Below are 27898 nucleotides of genomic sequence, written 5' to 3' on the forward strand. Positions count from 1 at the left end.
ACGAAAGCACTCGCTATCTACACTGGCACATAGCACTGCAGGACGAAAGCACTCGCTATCTACACTGGCACATAGCACTGCAGGACGAAAGCACTCGCTATCTACACTGGCACATAGCACTGCAGGACGAAAGCACTCGCTATCTACACTGGCACATAGCACTGCAGGACGAAAGCACTCGCTATCTACACTGGCACATAGCACTGCAGGACGAAAGCACTCGCTATCTACACTGGCACATAGCACTGCAGGACGAAAGCACTCGCTATCTACACTGGCACATAGCCTCTATCAACATGCAAACCAGGTCAGGTGACACACCCAGACTCCACTCTCTGTACCTTAAGAACATAAAATCAGGATGCAGGCCCCAGATGCCCACAACCCTGTTTACGACAAGCAGTATAGAACATGAATGAATGAATGAATGAATGAATGAATGAAGATGGCGACACTGTGGGTAAAATAGCACGTTCCAAATACTGTAAGGTTTGGTTTAGTAGGTCAGTATAAATTCCAATGCTTGGTTCTCTTTGGTTTTTCTAGGTTCACCCCGGTTCACCCCTGTTCTGATGTACCAAAAGATGCCAGTGCAGAACCAGCAGCACTGACATCCTCATCATGAACCTGCCACCCCAGCCAAGCTGGCACCCAGGCCACTGACTCCACATATGCCCCCCCCCCCCCAGCCATAGCCCCCCCTCCTGAGCCCTCCGCACCACCTGCTGTGGATCAGAGAGCCCTTTGATGGCGGCATCCTGGGCCATATCCACCAGGCCTCCCGCCATTCCAGTCTTCCAGCTGGGACGTGATGTCCGGTCTGGGCCAACAGCATGGGCCTGTGTTCCGATTGGGCCTCTGCCTCAGTCCAGTGCAGGGTTCGAGTCAGCTGAGCCTACAGAACAGGTGTGCTGTGCGGAACAGGACACGGCGACGGTGGCGGGAGAGCAGAACAGGCAGTGAGACAGGCAGCTAGGAGGACGGCTTTGGATGATATCACTCCGTTCTGTTCTGTTCTCTGGCACAAAGATCATGTCTTTCCTGTGTGCTGGCGCGTCACCAGGCCTTGGATATGGAGGCGGGCTGAGCTTCTCTTACCACCTGTTTTAAGCTCACCCCCGTGTTCCTCGTTGCGGCCATCTGTATCCCAGAATGCACAGCAGGAGGCAGAGTAATGCAGCCCAGTCGTGAGCAAAGGCTGGGAGGAGTGCATAGTCGGCTGTGTGGGTGAGAGATGGGCGTGGCTCAGTCGTGACTGGTAGTGTGGGTCACCAGGAGCAGGGGTGCAGGAAATGGGAAGTGGGAGTGGCCCAGATGTATCTCACATTGTGGGCATGGGAAAGGGGGCATCGCCCCGCTGTGATTGACAGCAGAGAGGTATTATAATGTGAAAGGGGATGTGAACAGGCTATGAAAGACTGCAGGTAACACTATTCACCAAGCCATGAGGAAAGAGGCGGACCCAAACATATTTATTTTTTTCTCCAGCACAAGAATTACAGAAATATGTTGTTGTTTTGTATTTTGTTTTCAAACGATTAAGCTGTCAGCCAGATGATTTGAAGTCTCATGCAAATGAGCATCGTTACAGCCTGATGAATATTCATACAGGCCTTCAGCCCTTGAGTTGGTTTTAGGGGATATGTTGGCTTCTTTGTAAAGGCATTGACACAGAGAATCGAGTACTACTGATGCAGTACAGACACGGGCTTGAATTTGGTTGAACCAGTACTAACCCTAACCCTAACCCCTAACCCTAACCCTGACACAGACGGGAGAAGCAGTGCTGACACAGCACTAACACAGGAACGAGAAGCAGTACTGATACAGATGGGAGATGCAGTACTGATGCAGAACTGATGCAGTGCTGAGACGGATGGGAGATGAGGTACTGATTCAGTACTGACACAGATGGGAGAAGCAGGACAGAATATGTACTGACACAAAAGGGACATGCAGTACTGATACAGACCGGACAGGTAGTACTGAAGCAGTGCTGACAAAGACAGGAGATACAGTACTGATGCAGTACAGTACTGACACAGATGGCAGAGGTAGTACTACTGCAGTACTGACACAGGACCAAGATGCAGTACTGATACAGACCGGAGAGGTAGTACTGAAGCAGTACTGACAAAGATGGGAGATGCAGTACTGATGCAGTACTGACATAGATGGCAGATGCAGTATTGATTCAATACAGACACTCTAGGCAGTACTGATGCAGATGGGAGAGGCAGTATTGATGCAGTACTGACACAGAAGGGAGGTGCAGTAATGCAGCACTGATGCATGACCAAGATGCAGTACTGATTAAGTATTGACACAGATGGGAGAAGCAGTACTGATACAGAACAGACACTCTGGACAGTACTGACTGATGTCCCATGTCTATAGCATCGCAGCACCATTCTCTTGCACACAGCTGAGTTCTGCTGACATGTGACAGGTTTACCGTACACCCATTTATTTGTGAGGACATTTTTATGGGTGCATTTTAAGGTTAAGCACCCCTTTCACATTGGCACCATGGTAACCTTAGCTCCGCCTTCTGCTCAGCCTAAGGCTACCATTGCGTTGACATGGCAACCGTCAAGAGATGGGCAGAGAGTGTGTCAGATGGGAAGGCTGACTTGTGAAGACAGGAGTATCCCTCGATCCGTCATCATCTGATGGGGGACCCCGGGTGTATCCTGGCTAAATAACTAATCTCCAGGACAGGCACAAGCCCGCCATAATGGCTGTGTACTGCCTGTCAATACTGAATGCGAGCCATGGGATTTCTGGAAGAAATAAGAGGCTGTTTTTAATAGAATCCTCTCAGGACCAGCAGAATTCATCTCGACGTGACCCCTGAATCCCCCCCTTGACTTAATCTTTGTCGCTCTCTATAAATCTGACAGCAGCTCTGGCCTCTCAAGCCCTGACCCTTAGCAAAGAGGTGACCCCACTGCAGGGGCCTCATCTCAGAGGGGCCCTGTGGGGCCCCAAGGTAAGTCATCATCTCCATGAAGCCAGCCTCCTGTGTCAGCCACAGCCAAGCAGACAGACTCCCCCTGCTACCGTGCTGGGGCCACCATGCATGCTGTCACCACCGCAGTCCTCACTGCCTTAAACCCAGCCCAGCCTGCCCTGCAATCTCTCCCGCATGGCACCTGCTACCTGTCACAACATGCCGTGGCAAAGACAAAAATCACTGCATCCCAAAATACTCACACCCAGCCCGGGGGTGGGAGGGGGGAGTGGGGGGGCAAGTGCAGCTGCAGGGAGGATCAGAGTGCCTGCCGCAATAAAGGTTAATGCGTGCCTGTAAATTGTATGTGTGGCATGTTAATGAGCTTTAGAACATTCTGGAATGGCGTGGAATCTTCCCAGATGGCAGCAACAACACCCCCTAACGACACCTCCACCCAGCATGTAAAATGGAAAAAGCAGAAGAGATGGTGGGGGAGTGGTTCAGCCCCCCCCCCCCCCCATTACAGCCCAACGGCCCCCCAGCCTGAGTGCTCCTCCAGGATCTGACCAGGACCTGATCCAGGATCAGTCCCCAAGAGCTTTCCACCCCCACAAACACGTACAGCCATGCGGTCAGAAGTCAAAGGTACAGACCCAGAGAGAGGAGGGGGGCCAGACAGAGGAGTAAGTCACAATGACAGCACGGCCTCTGACTGGGCCCAGGGGGAGGGCTCGATAGAGGAATTCTGTCCTCGAAAAAAAGAAAAACAGCCTAGGTTGCAGAGCACTGGGTTGGGAATGGATGTGAGCAGAGGGAAGCTGCTCGTTATTAATTCATGAAGCCATGGGGCAGAGCTGGCCGTCCCGGATTCAGCCCCCACCACAGCTCCTGCCCCTGGGCCGGAAGGAGAGGAGGTCCCCAGAGTGTGGCTTCACGGCCGTGTCACTCCTGCAGCCGCCAGTCCGTTAGCCTGGAAGCTGGAGAATGCCTGCCAGCATCTGCAGGAAGCAGGGATGGGAATAACTGGGAAGAGCAGGGAGCAGAGGATCCGTGGGGAGTAGAAAGGAATCCAGTGCCTCACTCAGCTGGGCAGGGCTGCCAGATCCCGCCTTCTCCCAAAATCTGAGCAGCGAACAGCTCATGACGTCTGTACTCTTCCTGAGCCATTTTGAGTCTGACCCAGTAGAACCTAAGCCAGGTTCAGTTAAAAATGACCCAGTAGAATCTCAATGCCCCTCATGGTGCTGGCCCCAAAAGGAAGGAGGCTCTGTGTCTCATTGTCTTCCTGAGTAGGGAATCCCCAGGGTGTTATGGGGGTCAACGGTCACGCTCCAGAAGCCACCATTGTTAAAGTCGATGGTCACGCTCCAGATGGCACCGAGGCTGAGGTCAATCGTCACGCTCCAGAAGGTCCTGTAGCTGAAGTCAATCGTCACGCTCCAGAAGGTCCTGTAGCTGAAATCAACAGTCACACTCCAGAAGGTCCTGTAGCTGAGGTCAACAGTCACACTCCAGAAGGTATCGAGGTTGAAATCAACAGTCAAGCTCCAGAAGGTCCTGTGGCTGAGATCAACGGTCACTCTCCAGAAGGCCCTGTGGCTGATGTCAACGGTCACTCTCCAGAAGGTCCTGTGGCTGAGATCAACGGTCACTCTCCAGAAGGCACCGAGGCTGAGGTCAAAGGTCACTCTCCAGAAGGCCCTGTGGCTGATGTCAATGGTCACTCTCCAGAAGGCCCTGTGGCTGAGGTCAATGGTCACGCTCCAGAAGGCACCGAGGCTGAGGTCAATGGTCACTCTCCAGAAGGCACCGAGGCTGAGGTCAAAGGTCACTCTCCAGAAGGCCCTGTGGCTGAGGTCAAAGGTCACTCTCCAGAAGGCCCTGTGGCTGAGGTCAATGGTCACTCTCCAGAAGGCACCGAGGCTGAGGTCAAAGGTCACTCTCCAGAAGGCCCTGTGGCTGAGGTCAAAGGTCACTCTCCAGAAGGCCCTGTGGCTGAGGTCAATGGTCACTCTCCAGAAGGCACAGAGGCTGAGGTCAAAGGTCACTCTCCAGAAGGCCCTGTGGCTGAGGTCAATGGTCACTCTCCAGAAGGCACCGAGGCTGAGGTCAATGGTCACTCTCCAGAAGGCACCGAGGCTGAGGTCAAAGGTCACTCTCCAGAAGGCACAGAGGCTGAGGTCAATGGTCACTCTCCAGAAGGCACCGAGGCTGAGGTCAAAGGTCACTCTCCAGAAGGCCCTGTGGCTGAGGTCAAAGGTCACTCTCCAGAAGGCCCTGTGGCTGAGGTCAATGGTCACTCTCCAGAAGGCACCGAGGCTGAGGTCAATGGTCACTCTCCAGAAGGCACAGAGGCTGAGGTCAATGGTCACGCTCCAGAAGGCACAGAGGCTGAGGTCAAAGCCACAGGTCACCAGAAGAGCAACAAAGATTTAATACAGGATGGACAGTCACTGCATATCAGAGGAGTAATACAATGTAAGACATAGCTATTACACCAGATGATGATTAGTTAGCAGTAAACAGCAATACAGAAGTGGGGCTGTAATTTACACTTATGTCTGACAGGGGAAGGTCTAAAACTTCTTAAAAAGGGTTAAGATTAGGTTAAGAATGTCCAATAATAAATGTGGATGCTGGAGAGCCATGGTTAGTAAAGACTGATGCCTGAAAGGGCTGGTTAGCAAACAGTAATATTTCAGGGGGCTAGAATGTTAATTTTGTAGAGAAGCATCATAAATATTAATGTCAAACACGGCCAGTAATAAACATGGGGGTCATGGGAGGTTGGTGATAAATATTTATGTCCACAAGGTTACTAATAAATGCTGAAGCTGGTGAAGATGGATTAACACTCATATGCACATTAAAACACAGGGAGACATCATACAAGAAGTGCCCGGACATACAGGAAGTGCGCAGCATACAGGAAGTGCCCGGACATACAGGAAGTGCGCAGCATACAGGAAGTGCCCGGACATACAGGAAGTGTGCAGCATACAGGAAGTGCCCGGACATACAGGAAGTGTGCAGCATACAGGAAGTGCCCGGACATATAGGAAGTGTGCAGCATACAGGAAGTGCCCGGACATACAGGAAGTGCTTAGACATACAGGAAGTGCCCGCACATACAGGAAGTGTGCAGCATACAGGAAGTGCCCAGACATACAGGAAGTGCCCACACATACAGGAAGTGCCCGCACATACAGGAAGCACTGAGAGGACCTGAGCCTCAGTTTTCATGATCACCAGGCTGTGATGCAGTGTGTCCTGTAAAGCTGGAATGCAGTTTACAGTGACATCTACAGTCCCCTCACCTTGCTGAAGTGAATGGGGGTTTTATTAGAGCAAATGTAGAGACAGAGGACACCTTTATGACTGCATGTGCGTAGAGTAAATGTAGTCCACCAACATACAGTATAAGCTCTGGAGGATTTTATGACTAAAGAGGCGTGCGGAAATCTTCCACCACAGAAGATTAGATGATACACATCAGGCCAGACAACGCCTCAGTTATGGAGGCTTCAGCTGTGATGGCGGTGAGCCCAGAGCTACATCTGAGGTGGCTTCCTTAGAGGACCTGGACCCCCAACCAGCACCTGAGGACTCACGACTGGCACCTGAGGACCCATGATGAACACTCAAGGACTCGCAACTAGCACCTGAGGACCATGACCGGCACCTAGGGAAAACAAGTTGTTAAAAAGTAGACCTTTGTGCAGAGATCTCCACACGTGACGCACAAAGCCTACCCGGAGAATATGTGGCCCAGTGCCTCCCAGAATGCATCTGAATGTGGACAACGCAGCAGAATGAAGATACGTCACCACTTCACAGGAACCGCCAGCAGCAGGGAGCTGCTGCACTCCACACATGCCACCCACATGTTAATTCCCACAATGCACCATGGTTCCGTCTAACACACCAATGGCATCTACGCACCACATCTACTGTTTTCAAAGCCTTTAAAACATGAAAATAACAAGATGTTAATGCAGAATGGCTTAGAAAACAGGGGATTCTGGGGGATGAAGAGAAGAGCAGCCTGGGAGTTGGGAGGACACCAGGCATGAACTGAGGCTGTTCCTCTGCTCCCGGCTCATGCTGATCACTGAAACTGCTCACTGTTTCATTCAGGGTGCTATGCATGCCATATTATGAATGCCTCAGCAATTATACAAAATGCATGCTTAATTATACTCAGCATAAACAATAAAAGATTGAACATCTCAGCTCCTGCTCAGGAGATATGTAGGAGAGGATCAATCCAGTTGCAACAGTGTCACTAGAATGAGCATTTAGTAAACCGTAAATCTCTACTGAGCCCACTGACTGCACAGCTACACTGTAAACCTCTGCTAAGCCTAGTTACTCCACAGCTACACTGTAAACCTCTACTGAGCCCAGTGACTCCACAGCTACACTGTAAACCTCTACTGAGCCCAGTGACTCCACAGCTACACTGTAAACCTCTACTGAGCCCAGTTACTACACAGCTACACTGTAAACCTCTACTGTGCCCAGTTACTACACAGCTACAATATAAACCTCTACTGAGCCCACTGATTCCACAGTTACACTATATGTCCCATGGGCCACACCACACACGAGTACTACTCCTAGCATAGCTGCCTGAAGGCACCATGCCCCTCACTGATTCTGCTTGGACGTTGCCAAATTCTGCCATCTACTGTGATTCACCAGCTAATCACACAGTGAGTTCCTCCAACCACCAACCCCCCCCCCCCCCCCCCCCCGAAGAAACGGCAGGAGCAAAGTCTTTCAATCACATTTAGCGAAAGCCAATGAATTCTAAAGCACCGGCCCGGGGAGATGGGCCCCCCTCCCGGCGAGGCACTCCATCACGGGCCGCGTCGTGAGGGAGACGGCCAGAGAAGCAGAGCTGAGGGAGGCAGCAGCGGCACCTGGCAGAGCGGTCCGGCTCTCTCACTGGGCTCGGCTTGCTCTCCGCTGAGCCTCGTCTATTATTCACGCCTCCTCTCTGGGCCGGCACACTCCTCTTTCTGAGTATTAATATTTTAGAGCCACACCCACCCCCCTCGGACTTCATCTAGATTAATCAAAGTGACTTTAAGGATTATTGAGACGGCCTTCAAGCTGAATTAAGTTTAAATTCTGTCTCATTATTCTATGACTGTGGAGAAAGAGGACATTTACCCTTCGCTAGAGTGCTGGTGTGCCTGTCGGCATTCCCAGGGCCCGAGGCTCCCGCCCTACAGACTCCCCCCCGTACATCGTGTGCCAGGAATCCCTGAGGTCCTTGCTCGATGTCACGGGCCAGAGAGCCGGCCCTGTTCCACCCTGAGACCACACTCTGAAACCATCCTTCAAAGCTAACAACTCCATGGTCGTCTTGCATGGGATAAATATGTTGACGCTGGATTCAAGGCAAAAAAAAAAAACGGCAATTCACGAGGCGAGACATGAGACAGCTCCCTCCCGGCCCAGCAATCCTCTTAGTGGCGCGGTAATCGGATTCCTGCCATGCGCGTGTCGTTTGGCCCGCTTCCGCAGCGTCGGGCTCGCGGAGGTCGCTGCAGGGTCTGTCTCCTGATGGAAGGAGAAGTGCACCCTGGGAAAGAACAAAAGAGCCCCCTGCAAGACCGCACAGCTAAATACGGCGGTGAAGCAGTTTAATGACGGCAATGGCGGGATTATTCAATTACGAGACCCAGAAATCTAACGTCTTCATGAAGTATCGGCCTTTTTGCAGCTCATTTACAGGGAGCTAGAGAAGCTGGAGGTGGATGGGAAGTGGGGTGGCTTGTGAGATTGAAGGCTTTATGTCCCTTAGCTCATACGGGCAGGAACAATTCCCAATAAGGGCAAAGTTCAAAGGCCTTTTAGGACATTGTGGATTATGTGGGGTGGGTTGCCGTCGGCAACATGGCCAGTATACATTTGCCACAGTGAAAGCTCTCCACCAGCAAGGAAAAAAATCTATATACTGAGGGAGGGGGCGAGAGAGAGAGAGAGACAGAGAGAGGACAGGCCAGGGAGGTGGGGAGAGGAGGGAGGAAGTAGGGGCCAGAGGGATGGAGGGAGAGACGAAAGACGGGTAGGTACAGAGGAAAAATCTAAAAAGGAAAGGAGAGAGGGAGGGAGGAGGGCGGGTGTGCAAGAGAACCAGAGAAAGACAGCGAGGTAAGAAATAGAGACTTCAGAGAGAAAGGTACTGTACGTGATGCTACCCGGCCAGCTCCCACGCCACCCAATAACATGTCACTCTGATCAAGTCCCTCCAATCAGCACACACAGGCATTCTTAAGACCACCCCTTCATCCAGCCAGGCCATCTGTCAGCGGCCTGCAGGGGCGGAGCCTCTCTCACACACACAGGGACCTGCGCCGGACAAGACGGTCAGAGAACCTGCATCACCCTGCCAGGACTGAGACGACTTTTGTTGTATTGTTAATTAATAACACTACTGATTAATGGAATATGTGATTGGTGAAGGTAATGAATGAACAAACACTATCTTTTGGATGTAATTATCAAAAACCTTTAATTATTTTACTGGTAATTTACACTGACTGGCCAGACAGAGCTCTGTCAGGAGCAGGGAGCTGCAGCACAGAAGGATGAAGATCAGGCGTGCGACTGTGATCTTAGGGGGTGTGGTCTCAGGGGTGTGTGATCTTAGGGGGTGTGGTCTTAGGAGGGTGTGATCTTAGGGGGGTGTGATCTTAAGGGGTTAGGGTTAGGGGTGTGTGATCTTAGGGGGTGTGATCTTAGGGGGTTAGGGTTAGGGGTGTGTGATCTTAGGGGGAGTGGTCTTAGGGGTGTGTGATCTTAGGGGTGTGTGATCTTAGGGGGGTGTGATCTTAGGAGGGGTGTGGTCTTAGGGGGGTGTGATCTTAGGGAGTGTGGTCTTAGGGGTGTGTGATCTTAGGGGGTTAGGGTTAGGGGTGTGTGATCTTAGGGGGGTGTGATCTTAGGGGGTTAGGGGTGTGTGATCTTAGGAGGGGTGTGGTCTTAGGGGTGTGTGATCTTAGGGGGTTAGGGTTAGGGGTGTGTGATCTTAGGAGGGGTGTGGTCTTAGGTGGGTGTGATCTTAGGGGGTGTGGTCTTAGGGTGTGTGATCTTAGGGGGTGTGGTCTTAGGGGTGTGTGATCTTAGGAGGGGTGTGGTCTTAGGGGGATGTGATCTTAGGAGGGGTGTGGTCTTAGGGATGTGTGATCTTAGGGGGTGTGGTTTTAGGGGGGTGTGATCTTAGGAGGGGTGTGGTCTTAAGGGTGTGTGATCTTAGGAGGGGTGTGGTCTTAGGGGGGTGTGATCTTAGGAGGGGTGTGGTATTAGGGGTGTGTGATCTTGGGAGGGGTGTGGTCTTAGGGGTGTGTGATGTTAGGGGGGTGTGGTCTTTGGGGGGTGTGGTCTTAGGGGTGTGTGATCTTAGGAGGCGTGTGGTCTTAGGGGTGTGTGATCTTAGGAGGGGTGTGGTCTTAGGGGTGTGTGATCTTAGGAGGGGTGTGGTCTTAGGGGGGTGTGATCATAGGGGGTGTGGTGTTAGGGGTGTGTGATCTTAGGAGGGGTGTGGTCTTAACTCTGTGTATCTAAGGTGATCCTCATTCCTAGCTTGTCACGATCATCCTTATATCTCCATATTTTGCTTCATTTGTAGATACATAAAGCTATCAGATGATTGAGGATGTCAGAGAACCCAGAGAACAGATCACCCTGCGTCGTGTTTCATCTCAGTTCGGCTAGTGACCGTGTGAATGAGAGCGTGTGCGTGGTGTTACATGCCTCTCCCTTGCTGTGTGTGTGTGGTTGCGATTTGTCCCTGCGATTGGCCGACAGGAGGTTGCTGCGGGGAGTGATACATTGGAGGGCCTCTCCCATCCTTGGCTCCACCCCTTAATCAGCGTGCCGGGTGTTACATGCCCCTCCCTTGCCGTGTGTGTGGCCCCCGCATGCCGCAGTCTTCCTGCCTTTTACCGATTCCGAGTGTGTGGCTAAGCCTGTCTAAATGGAGCCCCCCCCCACCAACACCAAAGTCCTCTAGCGGGTCACACGACGTGGATGTGTGATGGTCCACATTATTCCCCTGCCCCCATCGCTCGGGGAGCCTGTGGCTTTGTGTGAGAGGGTAGAGGGGGGACGGCAGACTGAGAGCAGGAAGGGGTTTGTTTAATCAGGAAGGCTTTGAGGCTCCTAAGATGGCTGAAGCACGGACGGGGGGGGAGTCGGGTAGGAGCCAGACATTCAGCTGAAGCAGACACACACACGCACACACACACGCACACACACACACACACACACACACACACACACACAGGCACTGTCCATTCATTTCTATGGGCAAAACCCTAATCCCAACACGACCACCTTAAACCCTACCCAGCCCTAACCTTAATCATAAGTAACCAAACTAAATACATGACTTTAGCATTTCTAGTTTTTTGTTTGCAGTCACAGATTTTTAGAAAACTTAATTTCAGCTTGTGGGGACTAAAATAATGGTAGCCACAACGTCAAAATAACAGTTATTTATCACATTGTGGGAACATTTGGTCCAAAAATAAACACTTAAACACCTTATCCAGCCCTAACCTTAACTATAAGTAACCAAACAAAATGCAAGACTTTTGGCTTTTTTGGTTTTTTATTCTGTGGGGACCTGAAAATGTCCCAAGCTAAAAAGTGACTACATTGTGGGAACATTTGGTCCTGCAATGTGATAAATGCAAACCCATACACACCTACTACACACCTAATGAACAGACATACACACACACACACACACACACCTGTGAAACACACCTTAAACGCACACAGATTATTGCATGTCCATTGGACCAACCTCTGCTAGCTTGATAGAACTTTGGATGTAAAACCTCCACACACAAGCACACATGAATGCACACAGGCCCAGCACCTGTGAGAACATCACATGTAATTGAGCATAACAGTCACACAAGAAGGACCCAAAAACCACAGGCGGCAACTCCTGTCAGAACCCAACTGGACCTTTCCATGGGCACAAGTCAACACCCAAAGTAAATGAGCAATCTGAGAGAGAACCCAGCCTGTAGGTTCCAGGAAACACTGCACCCCCATCAGGACTGAATGGGTTACTTAGCAAACGGGAGGAGACTGAGAGGGTCACTTTGCAAATAGAGGAAAGCCAATCAGAACACTTGGCAAATGGGGAACCAATAAATCAGATCACTTAGCAAAGAAGAGGAAACCAATCGCATCACTTAAAAAATAGGAACCCAATCAGAACACTTAGCAGATGGGAGGAAACCAATAGGATGACTTACATGTCTTGGTATGGGTGTGTGGCCGGGCTGGTGTGGCAGGTGGTCCCTTGGGGCGCTCGTGGTTCTGCGTCTGACCAGAGTTGTGGAGGACAGGGTGGCTGGAGGGCGAGGGGGCAGACGAGGGTAGCGCCGCCCTGCTGGTGGAGGAGGACACGCCGTTGCGGCCACCAGGCCGCCTGACAGTGCTGCGTGGCGTGACCACACGGGGCGAACGGGTGGTGGTGGTGCCAGGCGGGAGTATGGCCGCCGTCACCCGTGTCCCCACACGATTGTGGAGGTGTGGGGCCTGGCTGCCCGCCGCAGGCCCCGGCCGGGCACCAGGGCGGGGTCTGGCTGTCGCCGTGGCAGCAATGGCGGTGGAGGCCGGACCGACTGGGGCAGGGGTGGCAGCAGCGCCTCCTGTAGTAGTGGCCGGTCCTTTGGGGAAGGCGCTGGGCTTGGACAGGAAGATGGGGTCCTGGCCGATGCCTTTGGCGTCCACCAGGTCAGTGGGAACGTAGTCGGGCACGGAGCCCACCACGATCCACTGCAGGAGCATGAGGCTGAGCGCCAGGCCCACCAGGCCAATGAGCAGCGGTACTACGCACAGCCACGTCTGCTGTCGGGTCCACAGGGCACAGCCCCCACAGCGCGGCCGGCCCGCCTCAGGGGGCGAGGCCTGCTCCAGCCCCACCCCGGCCCCTGACCCACTGCCATCCCGCTCCTCCAGAACCAAGGCCCCCGACATGGTCGCTCCAGAGCCGTCAGTCATCCTGCCTCCGGGGGTGGGGGGTTAGGCCCTTGGCGGTGAGCAAAGGGGGCCGGGAGAATGGAGAGAGGTGGCAGGCATTGCGGGGAATCACGCACACACAAGGAGTGCAGTCACACGGGCACACGCACACACACACACACACACACACACACACAGGCACAGACACACAGTCAACCGTGGCGTACAGGGAGCACACACAGTCAGACACAGCAACGCAGATACTCAGGGACGCACACGGGGATGTCTGAGGAGCTCCGGTACTCCAAGGACACGGTAGTTGGAAAGGGCAGCGCGGGTCTGGGAGGGCTGTAAATCCCACTGAGAGTGGCACTCCGTCGGTCCGTCTGTGCGCCCGCTGCAGCACGGCGATCTGATCCCGGCTGCCGCTCCTCTCCTCGCTGAGGGGGGGGTGGGTTCCAAGGAAAGGTGGGGGGCTCGCGTGCTGAGTCAGGGGGTGGGGTGTCGCTCAGGTTAGCGCCCGTCCACCACCATGCTCCGTGCTGGGAGAATCTCCTTGCATCTCCGCCACCGTGTTCAGGACCGGCAGCTCGGTGATTGTCGTCGCGTACAGGAGCCGCCCCTCCGTCAGCGTGGATCCTCGCCAACTCCTCCCTGGGACTGCCTGCAGCGACGGTGTCCTCCCGCGTCCCGGCTGCTCCCGTGTGCTGGCTCGCTGGCTTGCGGTCGCCCAGTTCTCCGTAAACAGCTCCGCAGCTCCGGCAGCGTCCGGCAGACGCAGACACTCCTGCGCGGTGCAGCGATGCCGAGAGACAGAGCAGCGGCACGTGAGCAAGAGCGAGAGAGAGCGAGAGAGAGCGAGGGTGGGAAGGAGAGGGAGGGAGGAAGAGAGAAAGAAAGAGATTGCAATGGCTCCCTCTACCAGCACTGCTCTCCACGTCCGTCAGAGAGGAGGGTGGGGGGAGGTGGAGACGCAGATCCCAGCAAAAGCTCGCCTACATCCGCGAGACAGGCGAATTGAGAGCCCCCCCACACAGACAGAGCTGTAACATCTCACAGTGGTAGAGAGAGTGAGCGAAAGAGAGAGAGAGAGAGAGAGAGAGAGGGAGAGATGCTATCACACACCCATCCCCAAATAAACGGGGAGGAAGACAAAGGACCAGAAGCTGCCTAGGGTTGCTGTCAGCGGCATAGATACGTGCATGTAAATACACACACACACACACACACACACACACACACACACACACACACAGACACACACACACAGATAGGTGCATGTATATACACTTACACACACACACACACTCACACACACACAGATAGGTGCATGTAGATACACTCACACACTCATACACACACACACATATACATACACACACACACACACACAAACATATATAAATACACAGACACACTGAACGACTCAGACACGCACATGCATACACACATTCAAACACAAACACATTCACGCATATACACGAATCAATACACACACACAGGTGCATGCGTACACAAAGACAGACAGACAGACACACACACACACACAGATACGTGCATGTAAATACACAGACACTCACACACACACATCTCATGGGCCTGAATCCTCCTGCATTTTCACTTCAGTTTCAATCCGCCTCCCTGTTTGCTCTTGCTCTGATGGCACTGGTAGTGCTCTGAAAGAGATATTTGTGATGTTTCTAGCAGCGTGTTTTGCCAATTTGCCTCAGTAATTCGCAGCATGGCGTGCGGGGCCCGCCCCTGGCCCTGCCTGCTGATTGACTGAGCGGCTGTTTGATTGTCTCTGACTGATTGATCACCCTGTGGACCCCCCCCCCCCCACAAAAGCTGCCCATGCTGCTGTGAGTGCACCTCAACATACACAGGCCTCACGCTCAAGTCACACTATGGCCTTCAGGTCATCTCCAACCTGGGCTGGAACATAATACCTGCCACTTAATGAATGAATGAATGTTACATTTATATAGCGCTTTTCAAGACACCCAAAGTGCTTTACAGGACGAATGGGGAGTCACTTCAACCACTAGCATTGTGTAGGGGATGATTAGGAGGCCAGATTGGGCTACAGGGGTCAGTTTTAACCAGGACACTGAGGTACCACCTCTACTCTTTCAAAAGATGTCCAGGGATCTTTTATGACCTCAAAGATTCACGGGGACATTAGAATCCACGCAGACCATAGGATGGGCTCCCCTGTCTGCCACAGTGTCCTCGTCACTGCACTGGGGCACTGGGATCCACACAGGCCACAGGATGGGCTCCCCTGTCTGCCACAGTGTCCCCGTCACTGCACTGGGGCACTGGGATCCACACAGGCCACAGGATGGGCTCCCCTGTCAGCCACAGTGTCCCCGTCACTGCACTGGAGCATTGGGGTCCACACAGACCTCAGGATGGGCTCCCCTGTCTGCCACAGTGTCCCCGTCACTGCACTGGAGCATTGGGGTCCACACAGACCTCAGGATGGGCTCCCCTGTCTGCCACAGTGTCCCCGTCACTGCACTGGAGCATTGGGGTCCACACAGACCTCAGGATGGGCTCCCCTGTCTGCCACAGTGTCCCCGTCACTGCACTGGGGCATTGGGGTCCACACAGACCTCAGGATGGGCTCCCCTGTTAGCCACAGTGTCCCCGTCATTGCACTGGAGCATTGGGGTCCACACAGACCTCAGGATGGGCTCCCCTGTCTGCCACAGTGTCCCCGTCACTGCACTGGGGCATTGGGGTCCACACAGACCTCAGGATGGGCTCCCCTGTCTGCCACAGTGTCCGCGTCACTGCACTGGGGCATTGGGGTCCACACAGAACTCAGGATGGGCTCCCCTGTCTGCCACAGTGTCCCCGTCACTGCACTGGGGCATTGGGGTCCACACAGAACTCAGGATGGGCTCCCCTGTCTGCCACAGTGTCCCCGTCACTGCACTGGGGCATTGGGGTTCACACAGACCTCAGGATGGGCTCCCCTGTTAGCCACAGTGTCCCCGTCACTGGACTGGAGCATTGGGGTCCACACAGACCTCAGGATGGGCTCCCCTGTCTGCCACAGTGTCCCCGTCATTACACTGGAGCATTGGGGTCCACACAGACCTCAGGATGGGCTCCCCTGTTAGCCACAGTGTCCCCGTCACTGCACTGGGGCATTGGGGTCCACACAGACCTCAGGATGGGCTCCCCTGTTAGCCACAGTGTCCCCGTCACTGCACTGGGGCATTGGGGTCCACACAGACCTCAGGATGGGCTCCCCTGTTAGCCACAGTGTCCCCGTCACTGCACTGGGGCGTTGGGGTCCACACAGACCTCAGGATGGGCTCCCCAGTTAGCCACAGTGTCCCTGTCACTGCATAGGGGCATTAGGATCCACACAGACCTCAGGATGGGTTCCCCTGTCAGCCACACCAGGACCTCTTCCAGCACCAACCCAGTTTTCCTAGTTGGTCTCCCATCCAAGTACTGGTCAGGCCCAAACCTGCTTAGTTTCAGATGGATTACTGCAGGTGGTATGGCTGCTGGGATCTGAACCGACACCCACCCGAAGCTCCCTTTCTTGCCGCCCATGCCCCAGCACCCTGCCTCACTATGACCTCCCGACATTCGCAACTAAATTTGGTCACACTATCCCCGATATCCCTGAACGTGGCCTGCAGCCCTCGGTGGCCAGAACGCGTTTCTGCTAACCTGATTAGCAGGAGAGATTAATCACGCCGACGCGCGCTCTCGCCACCTCAGCCACACATTAGCGTTATTATAACGGACAGGGCTCATTCTTCTCCTATTACGGTTATTATTCCCATTGTCCTTATAATGGCGGCCGCTGCCCATCGCGCTGTCGTTTAGGGCCGGGCGGACAGCGTGCCTCCGCCTCCGGAAGGAACGTCCGCTCCGAAGGTCACAGGAGTGTTTGTCAAGCTCATAAACCTGCCGGGGCTGTTCCAAAATGTCACCCTTCATGGAGGTGGCAACTGTTCACAGAAGCAGCTCTGCTGCCATTTAGAGTCGAGTGTTATTATCTCACCTCTGAGAGAGAAGATGGGGGACTAACCAGGACCCGGGAGAAACCTGCAGGCCAGCTTGGGTCTTTGCACGGGACCTGAGGGCTGAGCCTGGCCACAAAGGCACCCCCCAGCACGTCCAGTACACACATCCCAGCGCGGCCTGTATGCACAGCACCGAGGTCCAAAGGCCATTCCTGCAGGATGCACCATGTGACCGCCACAGAGGGTCACATGGCTCTGATGAGGGCTAATGAAAGCCTGGGGATTTGACACTCTTAGATGATGCATCGATCTCCTTCAAGACTGTCCAAGGGTGGATTAAAGGGTCCTGCTTTGCTCTGAAAGGCAGTTATTACACTAAATCTGACAGCGATAGAGCAGATGCACGGGGGCACTGGAAAGGGTGGAGACAGAGGCCCCAGAGTGGGAAACCCATAAAGCACGGTCAAATCCTAGTTTAAAGTCCCACATCATCCCACAGGAGCTCACAGCACATTATATATTATGTATCTATCAGGGCTGTATTTGCGTAAGCAGAATAAATTGCTGGTCTTAAAGTTACTAAGACATGGTAGCAAGAGGCAGAGATTATCTGCAAACAGCGAGACTTAAAAGCCACAAGGATGAACACAAGGATGCTGGAAAACCCCCAAGCCACACACACGCCTTAAATATAGATTTTGTGTGTAAAAAATACGTGTGAGAGCACAGCGCCATCAGAGTCACTGACATGATTCCTGGGAGAGTCAGCTGTCTCTCAGCACCGTCAGAGTCACTGACATGATGCCTCTGAGAGTCAGCTGCCTCAACGCGTCCATGAGATTCCCAGGTTATGTGAGCCAGTACAGACCTTCCGTTGATGGCATCACCACCCAGAAGCCGATCTGTGATATGTGATATACTTGTGATGTCAGTGAGGGCATGCATGTGTTAACTCATACATACATGAAGCTGTCACATTTTTCATATAAACACACACACTGACATACAGGAGGATACAGACACGTATAAACACACACACTGACACACAGGAGGATACAGACACGTATAAACACACACACTGACACACAGGCAGGTACACACAGGTATAAACACACACACACTGACACACAGGAGGATAAAGACACGTATAAACACACACACTGACACACAGGAGGATACAGACACGTATAAACACACACACTGACACACAGGAGGATACAGACATACAGAATCAGAGCAGAATGACTTGATCGGTTGTAATGTGGTGTTGATGGACCCGGGTTCAAGCCATAGTTTGTCCCTTAGAATTCATTTGGTTGGCTCAGGAGGTTGCTGGATGGCAGAGTGATGTCAGCTTTGGGCCCCTGAGGAAGGTCCTTAACCCCCATCCGGTCCAGGGACTGCCTGATCTGACTGACTTGACACTATAGATAAAATAAATGTAAATACATACCTTGTGCCAGTCGTGAGTGTCTGTGGCACCATCAGGGTCAAGGGCCTGGATCTGTCCTGCACCAGAGACCTTCTCTCCCACACAACCCTACAGATGGCCACTGGACCTGCTGCTGAGCCTCTGCACTCCGATGCTGGATATGACTGCAATCTAGGAAAGTTTGTGGAGAAATCAGGGTCAGACTGTGTGGGGGTGTAGCATTCCCAGAGCGTGCAGCATGGTCTGAGCAGACCTGCACGCTGCCCCCAGTGGAGCACCTATACTTTTCTTTTGATCACTGTTTTTCTAGCATCAATTAATGTGCATTCAAATGCTGAGTGAAACCTCCAGAAAACAGCCTTTTAATAACTGCCAGTGCACTGTCACGCTCTAGCTTTTCATTACGGCTCAGCTCAGCCACCTGTCAAACGGCACCACGCTGCCATGGCAACGGAAACCACCAAATTTCACTCCAAAATGGTGTATCGGAAGACAGCCCCCCCTACCCCCACCCCCCACCCCTTTGGAGTTGCTCCCCCTGATGTACAACGTGACCTGTACACTTGCGCTTACCAAAGAAAATATGCAGTTTGCAGCTATTAACTGTGTCGCTCTAACTCGCTCACTCACCGCGAGTACTGAATTAATGAGCTTTCTAAGGTCTTTCGAGTACTTGTGGGTACTCGCTGTGATTCAGTATGGAAAGCCCCCTCACACAGAGGCCATGTGGATCAGCGGTCCTGTCTGTCTGAGTGCTTCAGGAAGACACCTCATTTTCTAATTCAGCGGTTTACAGCGAATCCAAGAAGTTCCGGGAAATGTTTCAAAAGAGGGAAAACCACAGTAGAAGATTGCAGCAGCAGCGAATGTATCCCAGAGTGCACTGTGCTGGGGTCTCTGTTGCCTTATTAGGGACATAAACGGGCACCATTGCAGGCCCGTGAACCAGGCACAGACGTGCAGGACAGCCACACTCAGCCCCGAGCGTCGTCTTTTCCAGAGCCTGTTTCCAAAGCACCTGCAGAATCGTAACTGGCACTCTCCAGCCAACATGTCCTCACCTCATGTGGCGTGACTGCTAAGCAAACTGTCCGCCTCCTCTCCCATGTCGGGTGATTTCCGAGGAAGCCTAAAAAAGGAGCTTAAGTCCGGCGATTTCAAAAGCTCCGCCCTCCAATAACGACATCACTCCTACTACCAGCAGAGGCAGGCGTGGGCCCAGCGTGCAGCTCTCGCCCAGCTGCTCCCATATCACAGCGCACAGCGGCTGAGGGGAATCAGAAATGACAGGACAGGCGGGCTGGCCAGTGATTAAAACGAGAGCCAGGTACATGATATTTGCCTGGCTTCTGTCACATTGTCAGTCACACTAATTGGTGAAATACGGGAAAGATAGAAAAACAAACTTCAGTAAATAGTCCCTGGTCAAAGGCTCGCACAGAGACACATGAATGTGACCAGAACTTTCCACATGTGTGTGATAATCCCACTGCAGGCCAGCAGGAAATACAGTGAGGACAATCCATATGGCCCCCATGCAAGGGATACACGGCCACTGGGCAGAGCGGATGCTGCCTGAGGACCACAGTGTGCCCCAACTTACCATTATTACATGGCTTGTTGTCCCTGAATGCTCTGCTGCCCTCTACCAGCCAGTACTCATACACTGAACACAAAAAGAGCAGAGCACTCAACCCAGTCTGATCTGCCCAATGTAAGGCCCATACCCAGAAAACAGAATGACCCATATACTGAACACAGCCTTAGGTGCCTGAACACAGAGTGGCCCATACACTAAACATAAAGTGACCCACACACTGAACACAACCTAATGTGCCTGAACATAGAACTGCCTGTACACTGAACCCAGAATGACCCATACACTGAACACAGTCAGATGTGCCTGAACACAGAGTGACCCATACTCTGAACACGGACAAACCCATATGCTGAACACAGCCAAATGTGCCAGGACACAGAGAGACCTAAAGGTGGGTACAGACACGTATAAACACACACACTGACACACAGGAGGATACAGACACGTATAAACACACACACTGACACACAGGCAGGTACAGACACGTATAAACACACACACTGACACACAGGCGGGTACAGACACGTATAAACACACACACTGACACACAGGAGGATACAGACACGTATAAACACACACACTGACACACAGGCGGGTACAGACACGTATAAACACACACACTGACACACAGGCAGGTACAGACACGTATAAACACACACACTGACACACAGGTGGGTACAGACACATATAAACACACACACTGACACACAGGAGGATACAGACACGTATAAACACACACACTGACACACAGGAGGATACAGACACGTATAAACACACACACTGACACACAGGTGGGTACAGACACGTATAAACACACACACTGACACACAGGAGGATACAGACACGTATAAACACACACACTGACACACATGGTAACTTGTAAGATCCGTAAAAAGACATTGTTTGGAAAGGCACAATATTAACACCAATTAAACCGAACACAATTATAGTTGTGACTATAATTGGTCCATTTTTCATCCTGTATGGCCGTACTGCAGTCACACACCCTTTCTCTGACTGGGAGAGTACTGCTGGAGTAATACTAAGGAAGTGCTAATTGAGTAATACGGAAGTACTAAGGAGTACTGGCAGAGTGCTGGCGACCAGGCGTGGGAACCAGACTATACCGTGGCTCTGGCTGCTCAAAGTACCATTTAATGGGGGGGTGGAGGTGTACAGGGCAGACCACACCTTCATTTTCAAGAGGCCAATGAGAGCCGATAGGAATCTAAATGCTCCTGTCTCCGTGGGAACCACTGAGGTGGGCGTCGGCCAGCAGAGCGAGTGCCTATTGGTGGACACGTTCTGCTGCAGAGTGCCATCCCTGACGCGTGCGGCAGGCACGGTGAGGAGCGGGCTGTCAACCGGGGGAGCTCGGCGCCTTCCTGCACCGTCAGCACCCGCACCTGACGCGCAACACTGGGATAAAAATAAAGGGCGTCCAAGCGGAATTCCGGGGGCGCTACGGCGCCATCTTGGGGCGTGTGCTGCCCATCCGTCCGATGTGCCGGGAGTTCCCGGGACACAGACCAAAAGCTAATCGCTTGGCTGACATGGGGAAGGTGAAACACGGGCGGATGCAACAGGGGTAACAGTGAGAAGCGGTGTGAATGATGTGAGTGGGATATTAATTAGAGTATCTCACACTGGCTGGCACTGTGCCACTGGGAACTGACTCTGAAATGCACACGCTCCTGGGCAAAGGGGCGGTGGCCTCGCCCACTCGGGATCCGTTAAGTCCATCGCATTATCCAGTCTGCAGTCTCTGTGTGCAGCTCACGCTTCATACACCCTGACTATTTATAACCCAGCCAGTAGCAAAACTGTCTCCTTGCTCCTGAAGTCTTTCAGCGTGTGCTGACAAGCCCAGCTCCTCGAGCACTACGCCACCTGCTGGTCTTGGCTAAGACCGCCTACTTCCGAGAAGCCTGAAGTCCACTGCAAGCTGGAGACTGGAGAGAGACTTGTGACATTTCCTGGCGTGTGCCTCGTTGCCAGGTTCTAAAATAACGCTGGAGGCAGGAATAAAGCTGTGAGATTTCTCACCCTGGGTGATTAATGCTTGTGGATGAATAGGTCTAGAGTCTCACCATTCCGAGTGAGTCAGGGTATAATTTTACCCCACTGAGCAACACGGCAGCAGGAAGGTCACGCATTCACATTTTCGTGTTTGTGTTTATGTGTTTGCTTCATCCCTCCCTATTCGCCCACCTCAGTACATACACACACCCCCACACATACACAGACACACACACACAAACACACTTTTCCACACACATTTCCAAACACATACGTCCCCTCTAATGATTATACACACACAGAAATTCACAGGCTCGCATTCTCTGACAGTACTCCCCCCCCCCCCGAATACACAGAGTAAGGCGACTGGGTCAAAACCGAATCAGAGGTGATGCAGCTTAAAAAGGAGAGAAATCGATAGGAGACGGAATATCAGGCAGCCATTACTGGGCGAGCCTGCAGCAGGCGGGGGCTCGGTGGCGCGCCAGCTCTGAGCACACGCGCAAGAGGTATGGATCATGGAGGAGATGCTACCACAATGGGCCCAGCAGTAAGAAGGGGGCAGTTGTCTCGGGAGAAACGCACAGAGCAAAGGCAAGGCAGAGTCGTCAAACATAGACAGGGAACGCAGGCACAGAGCAGGCACAGAGCAGGCACAGAGCAGGCACAGAGCAGACGCAGAGCAGGCACAGAGCAGACGCAGAGCAGGCACAGAGCAGGCACAGAGCAGGCACAGAGCAGACGCAGAGCAGGCACAGAGCAGACGCAGAGCAGGCACAGAGCAGACGCAGAGCAGGCACAGAGCAGACGCAGAGCAGGCGCAGAGCGGAAACATTACACACTCTCAGAGCACAGTGACAGCACAGCATTGCCACGAGACGTCACAACAGACAGACAGATATGGGAAGGATGGTGTAAATACACAGCAGACGGGTGGGAAGACATTGCTACCGCTAGAGCATTACGCTGCATTGACTGAATGGAGTGATCTTGTTAAGTGGAGCTTAAAAGGGGGCAGGTCACAGCAGACGCCGCAGCTCACACACTGGCTTCAGAGAGACTATGCTACTGCAGTGACACACAGCATTTGGATTTGCACATCATTTTGTGCGTAGTCCAAACATCTCAAAAGCAGAGTGAGATGCTACCTCAACCTGTTAGCCCCATCTTGTTAGCCCATCCTATTAGCCCCGTCACATTAGCCCATCCTGTTAGCCCCACCCTTTTATCCTCATCCCGTTAGCCCCATTCCGTTAGCCCATCCTGTTAGCCCCATCCCGTTAACCCCATCCTGTTAGCCCCATCCCATTAGCCCCACCCTTTTATCCTCATCCCATTAGCCCTGTCCTGTTAGCCCCACCCTTTTATCCTCATCCCATTAGCCCTGTCCTGTTAGCCCCACCCTTTTATCCTCATCCCATTAGCCCTGTCCTGTTAGCCCCACCCTTTTATCCTCATCCCATTAGCCCTGTCCTGTTAGCCCCACCCTTTCATCCTCATCCCATTAGCCCAGGGGTGCCCAAATCCAGTCCTGGAGTACGAGAGCCATGCACATTTTTGGGTTTCCCCTCATTTAACACACCTGATTTAACTTCTTGTGCTAATTACCACACAGCTCTTGAGCTGAATCATTTATGGTGAAACAGGGAAAGAACTGAGCTACACTGGGCTCCGGCTCCCCAGGACTGGATTTGGACACCCCTGCGTTAGCCCATCCTGTTAGCCTCACCCTTTCATCCTCATCCCGCTAGCCCATCCTGTTAACCCCACCCTTTTGTCTTCATCCCGTTAGCCCATCCTGCTAGCCCCACCCTTTTATCCTCATCTGTTAGCCCATCCTGTTAGCCCCACCCTTTTATCCTCATCCCGTTAGCCCATCCTGCTAGCCCCACCCTTTTATCCTCATCCCGTTAGCCCATCCTGCTAGCCCCACCCTTTTATCCTGCTAGCCCCACCCTTTTATCCTCATCCCGTTAGCCCATCCTGTTAGCCTCACCCTTTTATCCTCATCCCGTTAGCCCATCCTGCTAGCCCCACCCTTTTATCCTCATCCCGTTAGCCTATCCTGCTAGCCCCACCCTTTTATCCTCATCCCGTTAGCCCATCCCATTAGCCCATGCTGCTAGCCCCACCCTTTTATCCTCATCCCGTTAGCCTATCCTGCTAGCCCCACCCTTTTATCCTCATCCCGTTAGCCCATCCCGTTAGCCCATCCTGCTAGCCCCACCCTTTTATCCTCAGTCATGTTCCTGGAAGACTACCTGCCAGAATGTTTTCATTCCAAACACACTGCTTTCAACATACCCCATTCATTATTGGCATATTAAAGACCATCTGAGCCTGATTAAGGTAGGGTTGGAATAAAAATATTCTGACAGGGGGATCCTCCAGGAACGTGTTTCAGAATCACTGCGCTAGTCTCATCCCTTTAGACAGGTCCGATGAGCCACATCCTGTTAGCTGCATCCTGTTAGCCACATCCCATTATCTTTAGCTTTCTCTAGTTAGCCCCATTCCATTAGCTGCATATCTTCAGTTTAATTTAGCTAGCCCTGTCCTGTTAGCCGTGTCCCATTATCTTTAGCTTAATTCAGTTAGCCCCATCCTGTTAGCCCCATCCCATTATCAATAGCTTTCTCTAGCTAACCCTGTCCTGTTAGCCGTTTCCCATTATCTTTAGCTTAATTTAGTTAGCCCCGTCCTGTTAGCCCCATCTCATTATCAATAGCTTTCTCCACTTTAGCTTAAGTTAGCTAGCCCCATCTTGTTACCTTTATCTTTCTCCACTTAGCCCCATCACATTATCTTTAGTTTTCTCCCGCTAGCCTCATCCCATCATCTTTAGCTTTCTCCCGTTAGCCCCATCCCGTCATCTTTAGCTTTCTCCCGTTAGCCTCATCCCATTATCTTTAGTTTTCTCCCGTTAGCCCCATCCCGTCATCTTTAGCTTTCTCCCATTAGCCCCATCCCGTCATCTTTAGCTTTCTCCCGTTAGCCCCATCCCATTATCTTTAGCTTGCTCCCGTTAGCCTCATCCCATCATCTTTAGCTTGCTCCCGTTAGCCCCATCCTATTATCTTTAGCTTTCTCCCGTTAGCCTCATCCCATCATCTTTAGCTTTCTCCCGTTAGCCCCGTCCCATCATCTTTAGCTTTCTCCCGTTAGCCTCGTCCCGTTATCTTTAGCTTTCTCCCGTTAGCCCCATCCTGTCATCTTTAGCTTTCTCCCGTTAGCCCCGTCCCGTTATCTTTAGCTTTCTCCCGTTAGCCTCATCCCGTCATCTTTAGCCTTCTCCCAATAGCACCATCCCATCATCTTTAGCTTTCTCCCATTAGCCCCGTTCCGTTATCTTTAGCTTTCTCCTGTTAGCCTCATCCCGTCATCTTTAGCTTTCTCCCATTAGCCCCATCCCGTCATCTTTAGCTTGCTCCCGTTAGCCCCATCCCATTATCTTTAGATTGCTCCCGTTAGCCCCATCCCATTATCTTTAGCTTGCTCTCGTTAGCCCCGTCCCGTTATCTTTAGCTTTCTCTCGTTAGCCCCGTCCCATTATCTTTAGCTTTCTGCCATTAGCTCCATCTTATCTTGTTGCTCTCATTAGCCCCCCATCTCACATTGCGTTCTCTTCCACTAGTCAGCTTTAACTTTCCCTTGTCATCTTTGTAGCGTTCAATCTGAGCAGCCCTACAGCTCTGCCCCATGCCTGGAGGAAACACCTTCTTGAAGGCTCTGTCTACCATAACATGAAGACATATCTAGCAGGTTTAGCTCAGAGTGAGGAGATGAGATTGTTGAAAAAGCGTCATTCATGTTATCCTCTGTGTGCTCTTCTGAGGTGGAAGCCATGGCATCGACACAGGAGGAATAATGGGCCAGCCTCTGTACACCCACGCTGAGATCTGCTGACTTCAGAGCAGCATTGTTAGCGAGCCCTTGCTACAATCAGAGCTTGATCACACTCCAAGCCTGCATACAGGAAATCATCATACAGAACTCAAAGGTGTGTGTAGCCCGAGTTGCCATAAGTATAATTAATGCTGCTATCTTACACTTGCTAACTCTTTTGTATTCATGCTTATCCTTTAATGATTAGCTTCATTACCTCACCCACTTCTCCAGTTGGGGGACCTGAGTTAATTAGTAACCACAGGGTGGGGGGCATTGAGCCACAGAGCTTTAAATAAGTCATGTGGCGTTGGCCTTGAGGCCGAGAGAGGAAGTGGAGCATGCCCTGTGCTGTTTGCCACCACGCTGCTCCCACACTCGCTGGCTAATCTCCTGTCAAACAAGCAGCACTTTCATGGATAACAAGGGCAAATTGGTTGTGCTGATTGAGTCCATCGAGCTTCCACCAGCTGCCTGCCAGTGTCGTGCCTAAGCTGATAGGAAAAGGGTGATGCTAACAAAAAAAGCGACTGCAACGGGCATCATGCTAACACACAAGAAGTAAATCTCAAAGAGTCACAGGTGAAACCCTGCTATGGTATAAACACAGGCAGAGAAAAGCACATGTAGCTCCAATACAGACAACTATCAAGGGAGGTCATACCAACTATGAGGAGAAGCTAAAAGCTAAAGTAGGAGAATGCTGTCGCTATCATGGACGGTCACGCCAACCACGAGAAGCTAAAAGCTAAAGTAGGAGAATGCTGTCGCTATCATGGTCGGTCACGCCAACCACGAGAAGCTAAAAGCTAAAGCAGGAGAATGCTGTCGCTATCATGGTCGGTCACGCCAACCACGAGAAGCTAAAAGCTAAAGCAGAAGCATGCTGTTGCTACCATGGACCGTACCAGCCAACCACGAGAAGCTAAAAGCTAAAGCAGAAGCATGCTGTTGCTACCATGGACAGTACCAGCCAACCACGAGAAGCTAAAAGCTAAATCAGAAGCATGCTGTTGCTACCATGGACCGTACCAGCCAACCACGAGAAGCTAAAAGCTAAAGCAGAAGCATGCTGTTGCTACCATGGACAGTACCAGCCAACCACGAGAAGCTAAAAGCTAAAGCAGAAGCATGCTGTTGCTACCATGGACCGTACCAGCCAACCACGAAAAGCTGAAAGCAAAAGCATAAATATGCTGCCGCTATCATGGACGGTCACGCCAACCACCAGAAGCTAAAAACATAAGTGGAATCATGCTGTCCCAAATCAGTTTGCTGGTTTAAAAAAAAGAGCTCAAATTTGCTAAAGGAAACCTATTATTACTGAACCATCCCTGACCCCTGGAAAGGCTGTGTTTGAGCAATATTACTGAAAATATTGTCTACATTTCTGCTTCCTGTGAATTATAATTTTAAACTACCTAACTCCACGCAGCTCGTGGCTCTGGGCATGCAGGGGTTTTGTAGTCATGTTGGTTAAATGTTAGCAGTCCAGGTAGTGAGGCATGGAGATCAGCACTCATGCTGGCTTCATGGAATTTCACCCAGTTTCCGGGCTGTCTGACAGTAACACAAGACAACACTGAAGCATGTACACGGAATGCTACAAGGACAAGAAAGTAATGCTACGAAGGGCTAAAATTAGTGTGAAACGAACATAGCTAATGTATCTACTCAAAGCAGGCTGCAGGCCTCGGATGACAGAAACCAGGAACCTCGCCGTCGTTTCCTCTGTAACAAAAACCAGGAGCTTGTTATGCTTTTCAGATAAAAGTGTAAATAACTCAAGGTAAGTATTTAATGTAATGCCTGGCCCCAATGGCTGGACTTCACGTGTGCAGTGAGGCAGTGATCTATGGCATGCCTGTATTGAGTGCCTTCACCCAGTGAGACGGTTACAGTTTGCAAGGCTTTATACATGTCACAGGACAGCTGGCACGTAGCAGCATGGAGCTCTATTACTACTGAGGCTTCACAACCATCAATAATTCGAATCAACTGATTTATTCCATTTT

The 27898-nt window shown here is 52.0% G+C and overlaps 1 protein-coding gene across 1 annotated transcript in view; it reads right to left on the minus strand.

The window, feature by feature from the left end:
- nrg3b (neuregulin 3b) overlaps nucleotides 1-27898 on the minus strand; it is a 175105-nt gene that overhangs the window by 132876 nt on the left and 14331 nt on the right. Inside the window, exons 3-4 of the mRNA XM_072703505.1 lie at nucleotides 18401-18550; nucleotides 12244-13739 (exon numbers count right to left, since the gene is read on the minus strand). Of these exons, the coding sequence (XP_072559606.1) occupies nucleotides 12244-12994 (751 nt within the window). The 5' untranslated portion in view covers nucleotides 12995-13739; nucleotides 18401-18550. The remainder of the gene's footprint in view (nucleotides 1-12243; nucleotides 13740-18400; nucleotides 18551-27898) is intronic.

This window comes from Paramormyrops kingsleyae, chromosome 20 (assembly GCF_048594095.1).
Source record: "Paramormyrops kingsleyae isolate MSU_618 chromosome 20, PKINGS_0.4, whole genome shotgun sequence".
NCBI classification, from domain to species: Eukaryota; Metazoa; Chordata; class Actinopteri; order Osteoglossiformes; family Mormyridae; genus Paramormyrops; species Paramormyrops kingsleyae.